Source organism: Amblyomma mixtum, chromosome 8, assembly GCF_055824585.1.
Source record: "Amblyomma mixtum isolate Tamu chromosome 8, ASM5582458v1, whole genome shotgun sequence".
NCBI lineage: Eukaryota > Metazoa > Arthropoda > Arachnida > Ixodida > Ixodidae > Amblyomma > Amblyomma mixtum.
In genome coordinates this window covers 21,149,011-21,158,308 of record NC_143019.1, presented here as the reverse complement: position 1 = coordinate 21,158,308, position 9,298 = coordinate 21,149,011, and the positions used below count along the sequence as shown (strand labels likewise).

The 9,298-nt window shown below is 47.6% G+C and overlaps 1 protein-coding gene across 1 annotated transcript; it reads right to left on the bottom strand.

Annotated features, from left to right (window-relative positions):
• Window positions 1-4,970: 4,970 nt before the first annotated feature.
• On the bottom strand, window positions 4,971-6,499 carry LOC149331634 (uncharacterized). The gene has a single exon (XM_089557386.1). It carries the CDS (start codon window positions 6,486-6,488, stop codon window positions 4,971-4,973), a length of 1,518 nt encoding a protein of 505 aa, XP_089413512.1. The 5' UTR covers window positions 6,489-6,499.
• Between the last annotated feature and the right edge of the window lie 2,799 nt (window positions 6,500-9,298).

Genomic DNA, 9,298 nt, shown 5'->3' with positions numbered 1-9,298 from the left:
TAGAGTGGCTGTCGTTATAATGTGTTATGATTTCCCCGAACAGCAGTCTCCGAGCCACAAGAGCTGGGATGAGCAGCCGCGTAGTGGCCTCATTACCTCGCAAGCCCCGGTAGCCAGGAGCCCAAGTGATTCTGTTCGGTGTTGGATCAGTGGCAGTCCGCCTTAGAATACAAGCGGCTAAGGGGGAGATCTCCCCTGCCAAGTATAGAGTGTTCAAGACGGGCGCAAGAACTCAGCTGCGATACACTAGCATCGCATGTATGTATAATATCGTTCTCAAGTAAATTCGCCCAAACCTTAACTGTCAACGTCGAAAGACGCTCTCCTATCCATCTCCTGGAGAGTTGCACCCGCTACCTCCCCGCTTCGACCACTTCACCGCCTCAGCGTTCATTTACACAGTCCACTTCCGTACACTGCCACCGTGTGCCGTCAGGGAATTGCCGGTGTTTGTCACTTGAACAGGTACTCTGAAACCTCAGCTCTCCCGGATGGTCTCCCAGGAGGCAGAACGAATATTAAGACATAAAGACTGGGACCAAAGAGAGGTGGAACTACTATGTGGGCCGGCACACTCGGGGAACAGGGGAAACGAGTTCGCTCACAGTATAGCTCCAGGTTATATCAGCCGAGCAGTGAGCCGGGTTGAGCCCCCATATTTCACGAGAGATGCATTCGTATCATTTCACGAATAAACCAGTCAGTTTAAACTGGAAAGGAGGATCTATCCGCCACCAGACAAAGAGCTCGACAAAAGCCAGGAGGTAATGTGGCGTCGGCCGCCAGACGCGAGCCTTCTTTAGCCCGTCGAGACTAGCACACATGTATCCAACACAATACAATCCGACTTGCAAGCAATGCGGCGAGATAGCCGGATATGATGGAGCTGCAAAAAGACGCCGCCGCCAGCGGACCTACCACCAATCCCTTCTGTAGAGCGGTGGGAGGTGTTATGCCGGGAAACCCGCCCAGATTCCAAATCTGCAGGCCGCAAACTTTCTGCTGCGAACGTCCCTTTGACAAGCCCTGGTGCTGCGCCGCAAGGCAACGCGCCCTAACGCTCCCTTGACAAGCCATGATGCTGCGCCGTAAGTCAGCGGGGTCTCAAGGAGAAGCATCGGCGAGCAGCGTGCCTGGACACGTCGCTGGGTGCCAGACTACGAGGCGCCGGTTTCCCTTTCCCCGGGGCGTCACCGCGCGCGGTAAAATTTGAAGCGGGTGGCCGGCGCGGTCGCTGGTTGGTCCTTTCGGACTGCCGTCGAGTGCTGCCGTTGGATTGGCCAGTTCTGAGGGGCCGCCGTTCCTCAGGATATATAAGCCCCACCGCTGCCGCTTGGGCAGCAGCAACAGCTGCAGCTTGGGAAGTGAGTGACCGAGTGACCGGCCCACCGTGAGTCGAGTGCTGCTCACGAGTGGAGTCGGGTGGTGTGACGTGCTGGTGTCTCGCTGATCGTCGCTGTGCGAGAACAGTCGCGTTGTGTAGCTCTCGGCCCCCGTGCCGATGTTGAACTATATTATGCCCTGTACATAATGTATAAACCATTTTCTTAGTCTCACCGACGCCTGACTCGGAGTCTTCGCTACCGCTAAGAGAGCTGGCAACGCTCAGTCACGAAACGGGTGGCGAGCGCAACGGGACCACCTCTATGGCACAACATTGGTGGCAGCGGTGGGATGCCCAAAGTCACAACAGAGGCTATACTGGCCAGCTCAGACCCGCTGACGCACGTCTGGGACACTCAGTGGGCTCGCAAGGATGCCGAGAGCCATGGGCTCGAAGCCACCTAGTATAACGCCCGCTAGGGCTCAGTGCTGGCAATAAACGTTTTCCAATCTGATCCCGGCTTGTGCTGCGGAAGACGTGGCGTCCTTCATTTAGCGGCATTTCGTGCAACTTCATGGTGCACATTGCTAGCTGCTCAGTGCAAGGAGACATGTAATAAAATATTATTTATTCGATACTGTCAATCCCATCAGGGATCGTAACAGGGAGGGCATTCAAAGTACAGAGGCACACACACAAAAAAATAGCAATGGTAATTAATCAAAGTACATAAAAAATATAACACGAGATTATACATTAGAAGATACGAATAACAAATAAACCAGAGTGAGGAGCATGTGACGTGATTTTGGCGGACAATAATACCACAAGTGAAAACACAAACGGAAGGAATAACTTGGTAATGACATATATGAACTCAATAAATACTAAGATAAAAGTAGTTGATTTTCCACACGTGTGCTAAAGGAATTCAATGATGGACTACTAACAATGGATGTGTTCAAGGTGTTCCATTCGCGTATAGCACGAGGGAAGTATGAATATTTGAAAGTGTCAGTACGGAATGAAAACTCGTTTAGAGTGTGTATGTGTTTATTACGTGTTTGTCGCGTTTGTGATTGTGATATGTATCTTGAAGTGGCGACTTTTAATTGATTGTGTACGAGTTGGTACATGGTTTTAAGGCGCGCTAGTTTTGCTCTGTTTTGAAGGGTTAGTAGTCCTGCGTGTTTGATTAGTTCTGTTGGTGAGTCTGTCAACCTGTGTCTATTAAATATACATCTGACCGCCTTCCTCTGCACTGCTTCTATTTGTTTAGTGAGCTTGTTAGTGAAAGGAAACCAAACAACATTAGCATACTCTAGAATTGGTCTGACTTATGTGTTATATGCAAGAAGCTTTGTTTCTGATGGTGCTAGTTTGAGGCGTCTATTAATGAAAAATAACTGTTTTAAGGCGGTTGATGTGACATTGTTAACATGAGAATCCCATCTGAGGTCAGAAATTAGTGTTATGCCCAAATATTTATATTCGGACACCGAATCAAGAGGAATATTGTTTAATGTGTACTGAAAATTTGATTTGTGTATCTTTCTGGTTACGGATAAAGCAACTGATTTTTTAACATTAATAGTCATCTGCCATTCTTCACACCACTTGGTCACTGCTGTTAAAGCGTTATTTAAAGATATATGGTCATTGACGCAGTTAATTTCCTGGTAAAGTACACAGTCATCAGCAAAAAGTTTAATATTGTGAGAAATACTAGTAGGTAAGTCGTTTATAAAAATTAAAAATAATACTGGGCCAAGAACACTACCTTGTGGCACGCCGGATGTAACATTAGTTGTTTCGGACTTAACATTGTTAATTTCGACGAATTGAGTACGGTCAGTCAAGTAATCAACGATCCAATCTACTATAGGGCCAGCTCCAAGGGTTGCATTAAGTTTCATAATAAGTTTGGAATGTGAAACGCGGTCGAAAGCTTTCGAAAAGTCTAAGAAAATGAGATCGATTTGTTTCTGCTGATCAATAGCGAAGGATATGTCATGTGTAAGTTCGATTAGTTGTGTGACTGTAGAAACTCCTTTCCGAAAGCCGTGCTGAAAAGGTGTTAAAATTTGATTTTCCTCTAAGTAGGTTGTTATGTGCTTTAAGATAATGTGCTCTAGTAACTTGCATACAGTGCTTGTTAGTGAAATTGGTCTGAAATTTGAGGGATCTGATATGCTTCCTGTTTTCTGTATAGGTGTCACTTTAGCTAGTTTCCATTCTTTAGGAATGGTGTGCGATGACAATGACTTGTTAAAAAGTATTACTAAATATTTTGCTACCCATTCGGCATATCTACGCAAGAAAATATTAGAGATTCCATCAGGTCCTGATCCTTTCTTTGTGTCCAAGTTTAATAAGAGGTTTAACACTCCTGCTTCTGTTACAGTAAGGGGTTCTAAATTATTTCCTGAAAAAAAACTAATACGAGGCTTAATTCCGTTGTCTGTAGTGAAAATAGAAGTAAAGTAGTTATTCAGCGTGGTTGCAATATTTCTGTTTTCCTCTGGAGAAGCTTGGTTATCTTTTCGTGATTTAGGGTTCAGGTGACGCCAGAACTTTTGGGGAGCATCTTTTAAGAAACGAGTCAGCGTATTAGTAAAGTAAAATGTTTTAGCTGTTTTTATTTTGGTTTTTAAATCAGTGATGGCCGAGTTTATTTTTTCAATTCTTTTTGGTAATGGATGGCGTTTCTGCACTTTTTTCAGCCGTCGAACTTTTCGCTTGGCATGAATTACGGTTCTAGTTATCCATGGATTACGTTTGCGTATTCTCTTAGTCTTGGTAGGCACATAATTAGTAATGCAATATGACACAACGTTTTTGAATCCCTGCCACAATGTTTCTATGTCAGTATTAATGTCATCTGAGAGTTGCTGAAACGGTGTTAGTTCATGTGATAAAGTATCAAGTATGGTAGTGTCGTCAGCTCGGTTATAGTCTGGGTACGTTATTGTAGATGGAAAACAAGGGGCACTAAGATGATGCGGGACAGAACACATTACAAGTTTGTGATCAGACAGGCCATCTAAAATTTCAACCTTTGTTTCTGGACAGGAGAAGTGACTACTCAGGAAAATTAAATCTAAAACATTGGAGCTGGTTCCTTGCACACGTGTGGGTTCTGTTACAATTTGCGAGAGGTTAAAAGAAAGCATTATATCAAAAACAACATCAGCGCAAGGTGAGGTATGGTGCAGTGTATTCCAGTTAATATCAGGAAGATTGAAATCCCCTAAAAGTATTAGTCTCGCCCCCTTAACATGATGCTGCATTTGAGTATACAATGAATGAAGTATGATAGGATCAGAACAAGGACTAAGATAGACGCAACCCACAACAATTGAAGAATCAGAAAAGCAGAGTTTGCAAAAAATTGCTTCAACCCCCTCAACTTCAGGTAACGTAACGAAATGTATATCTTTTCTTATCACTAATGCCACGCCTCCGCCTCGCGTCAGCCTGTCCTTGCGTGCTATGGAGTAGTTGGGGGGAATTACTTCAAAGTCTTTGATTTCTCTTGTCAGCCAAGTTTCTGTTAAAGCCATGAATTCTGGCTTTAAACCTAATAATACAGATTCCAAGGGACCGAGCTTATTGATAATACTACGCGCATTAATGTTCACGAAAGTTATTTGGGACGTTGTGGACGGCGCGTGCGTAGAGCCCGTGTACTTGTGTCTTGGTTTTTTGCCTCGGTTATTAAAGGTGTAACCCGATGAGCTGCAATTGGTGACACTTCACATTTTTCGATGTCCCAAAAGTACAATTCACCGTTTATCTTCAGTTTGTCGAAAACCAGCGACACTTTTTCACCGCAATCTTTTTTTGGTTTCCCGTATTTCCATAGCTTTTTTCTGATTTCGCGGACACGAGGCGAAAAATCTTCACTTATGGTAAACTCGGTGCCCTTTAATTTGTGGCAGTTACGTAAAATGTTCGTTTTGTCCCTGAAATCTAGAAGCTTCAGTATTATAGGCCTTGTTTTGTCTTCTGCTGGTCTACCTAGTCTGTGAATGCGTTCTATTGCAACTTCTTCCAGTTTTAAGGATTCTTTAACAACTTTTTGATTCACAGCTCGCTCCAGCGAGTCGCTATTTTCTTCTTCCTCTTCAGGCATGCCATAAATTATAATATTCGATCTTCTGGAGCGGTTTTCGAGATCGTCTACTTTTAATTCCAGAGACAATACGAGCTGCTGAAGATTTGCAACATGCTCAGTACATGACGAAAGCTTGTCTTCAAGTAGGGTAAGGCGTTCTAGTTTGTTGTATATAGATGTTAACCTTTCTTCTTTTATTGTTTTTATGTCATCGGCTATCTGTCGTAGCTGTTGAGAAAGTTCTTTCATATCAGGCCCAGGATTTGCCTCAACGTCACCCGCAAGTAGTAACAATTTCAATATATGCACCACATCGCACACTGTATCAAGAAGTACCGCAGGGCACGGCAGCACAACAAGGCAACGCTCGCTGGATCTAAAACATTTCCCAAAAGGCTTTCTTACCTGCACGAGGAAGACAAGCGGGTTATCCATCTGTGCGCAAGCCCAGCTGCCGTGCCCTTTGGTCTGAAATCCTTCGTTGACGGCTTTTATAGCCCAGGAAGCTTGCAGCGCCGCTAAGCATGGCTTGAAGACCACACTGTCGCTGCCGCTAGTCGTTGGCGATGGTAGGTGACGAAATCCATCCGCAGATCGTAGGATCAGGGGCGTTGAAACGTAGTCGTTCCATAGCACATGAACAAGTTCGTACTGGAAGTGCTGACGTGGTTGTTGGCATCCCGACGGTATCACCAGCAGGCTGGCAATGATCTGCACGAGGAAGACAAGCGGGTTATCCATCTGTGCGCAAGCCCAGCTGCCGTGCCCTTTGGTCTGAAATCCTTCGTTGACGGCTTTTATAGCCCAGGAAGCTTGCAGCGCCGCTAAGCATGGCTTGAAGACCACACTGTCGCTGCCGCTAGTCGTTGGCGATGGTAGGTGACGAAATCCATCCGCAGATCGTAGGATCAGGGGCGTTGAAACGTTGTCGTTCCATAGCACATGAACAAGTTCGTACTGGAAGTGCTGACGTGGTTGTTGGCATCCCGACGGTATCACCAGCAGGCTGGCAATGATCTGCACGAGGAAGACAAGCGGGTTATCCATCTGTGCGCAAGCCCAGCTGCCGTGCCCTTTGATTAATCAGACCAGCCCAGCCAATCACCCGCAGAGCGACGACCACACCGAGAGATTTATTCACCCATACTGTCGCCGACATGCTCTTTCTTCAAGTACCTCGCTTCTTAATGAACCAACTAGGGCCTCGTCTCTCACTGCCGTTTGCGCTTAAAATACCCCTACACGCTAAATATGTTAATGGGCTGCTTAGTGCCCACTCTGGAAACATGCGCTGTGCCTAATCACAACGCACTGTTCTAATTTGTGTTAGTTTGCAGGTTCGAGAACGCATCACACTGCTTATAATCCTACCCCCCCTCATCCCCCCCCCCCCCCCCCCCCAAAGAAAAAACATGTCGGGTTTGTTTCGCCAAAAATTCAGGGGGCACTTTGTTCACCTAAAGTGCGATGAGGCGAAAGCGTTTGGCGCGGTTTGTCTGCTTGTGTCACTGATGTGTGGTTAAGATGATAATTAAGTACACAATTGTTTGCGAATCTTATGGTGTCTTCGGCTGACACGCACTGCCTCCGTGCCGGTGCCTGGGAAGTGATGTCAAATACTACACGAGTGGCACGTCTCCTTGCACATCAGCTGAACGTGCGAAACACTCGCAGAGTACCGTTGCTCTTCCTGCCGTCTGTTAATTGAGGCCTCCGAGACCCTCGATAATCTCAGAGGCTATTCCTACGAGCGGCCGACGCCAACGAGAGCAGTCAACAGTTTGTACAAATAGCAACAGCCTCTTCAGAACAGTGCAGTACCGGGCTTGAAACAGGCGTTGATAGAATCGGCGGGAAACGCGGGACCCACGAGGAGCCTGCTCGTGAGATACTGCGATTAATTATGGGGGCGCAGGTTTGTAAGACACCACCCGAAGGCGTTATGCTTGCCGGTTTCGATGCATAGGCCTTTATAGCTTCGAAAAATATCAGCAGGTGATTCTCAATCCGCTAAGCGCCCCACATTGTCGCTTTATTGATTTCCTTTAAAGGGGTGGAGACACCAAATTTTGAAGCTATAAAAAGCCTGCTATGGGATTCCTATGTATGCAAGGGCAGTCACAGCCAGGTGTTGGACGCAACAAACGTTTAAAAAATATTTTAATTCGGTTCCAAAGATTACCTAAATGCTCACTCTCACGATCTAGACCCATCGCTAGCGCCATCAACCATGACGTCACAAGGGGTGTAGAAAAATAAAGTTTTAGTGACGTCATACCAAAATACAGTGACGTACGATGAGCGGGGCACAGCCGCGTGAGCGCAGTCGACGCACCAGCGAGCCGCGTTTGCTGCTAACCGCCACTCGCTCGGTTTGCGGCGCGCCGTTGCGAACAGCGTCGCAACGTCCGATTGCAGCTCGTTGCCTGCGTCCGGCCTGCTAGATGTCAACGGCGGGCCGCTCGCGGCAACAACGGGAAGCGGCAGCCAATGCGAGCGCGGAGAGCGGCAGCGTCATAATGACATAGGGCGCACTCCTTGGAGCCGGGCGGCCTGCGCCAGTCTTCGTGCCGAACGCCGGCATCTGAAGAACGCGATAGTATTGTTTGTTCACGTTCATAGCAAACCCTGGGATATATGAATATCAAAAATGCATCGTTTCTGACGATCGTTGGCAAATACCGAGTTCCTGGTAGAAGTGATGACTGCGATGCAAGCAAATTTCATCCCATAGCCGGTTTTGTGCTGCTGCTACCTGGTGCGGTTCGCCTGCCGTCTGCTAGCTCTGTTGCTGAAGACGTCGTGGAAATCGAGCATTTCTTTTATTATGGGACGAGTTCACAGTAAAGGGGTGCCGAGCGGAGCACGTTTCTGAGCGCTGGCCAGTCCCGAAGCGCCCTCAGCTGCGGAGTCGATATGCGAAAGCAGCTAGGCCTCGCGACGACTAGGGCAGTCTGGGACCAGCGCGCAGGTCGTCGGCCGGCGTTGCCGCAGGCAGTGTCGCTGCCGAAAGATCCACTTTTAGCACAGTCATGCTGTCGTATCTCGAATCTAGAAAGCATCCTTTCTGGTAGCATGGCTGTTTTGTATTTTCTTGTGCGGACGTGAAGTACGCCGAGTCTGCCGGCCGGTATAGGTCAGCCTGGATACCGTCTGCCGACGTCATAAAAGCGAGCTAAAGAGTGTTCTTGACGTAAATAATAAACCATGGGACAAGAAATGTGAAAAAAGTGTCATTTTTGAGGATCGCTGACCAATACTGAGCTGCTAGTAGAGGTAACAACTGTGATATGAGCAAATTTCTCACAACCGCGCCCAGCAGCTGCCGCTGGCGGACGTCGGGGTCCGGCTCGCCTGGCGCCCGCTAGCTCCGCTGCCGAACGCGTCGAGGAGATTGACCATACTATTATTTGATTGTGAGATGATTCTGTTAACACTACAGCTATTTGTGAAAAGTAGGCCTTTTATTATAGCGCAGGCGACTTCCGAAGCGCCGGCCGCTTGCTAAACAGGCTATAGGCCTAGCGACGACCACGGCAGCCAGGCAGCAGCAGAGCTCGTCGCACGGAGCGCCCGCGAGCGGTGCCGTTGCCGAAAGCTCCCAACATAAGCAGACATGCTTTGTCGCTGCTCGAGTATAGCTGGCAGTTCTGATAACAAGGCGATCTTGTTTTTTCTTGTGATATTTGTACACCATCCCAAGCAGCGCTCAGGTACTGCTGCACGGCAGCGAAGTGTGACACCGGTTGTGGGCGCAGCTTGGGTAGAGCAGCGCAGCGATGCTTACTGGCATTTTGCAAAGTGTTTCGCATCCTCACGCGAACCCGCGAAGGCGATATTAGCGTGCGAACAAAAAA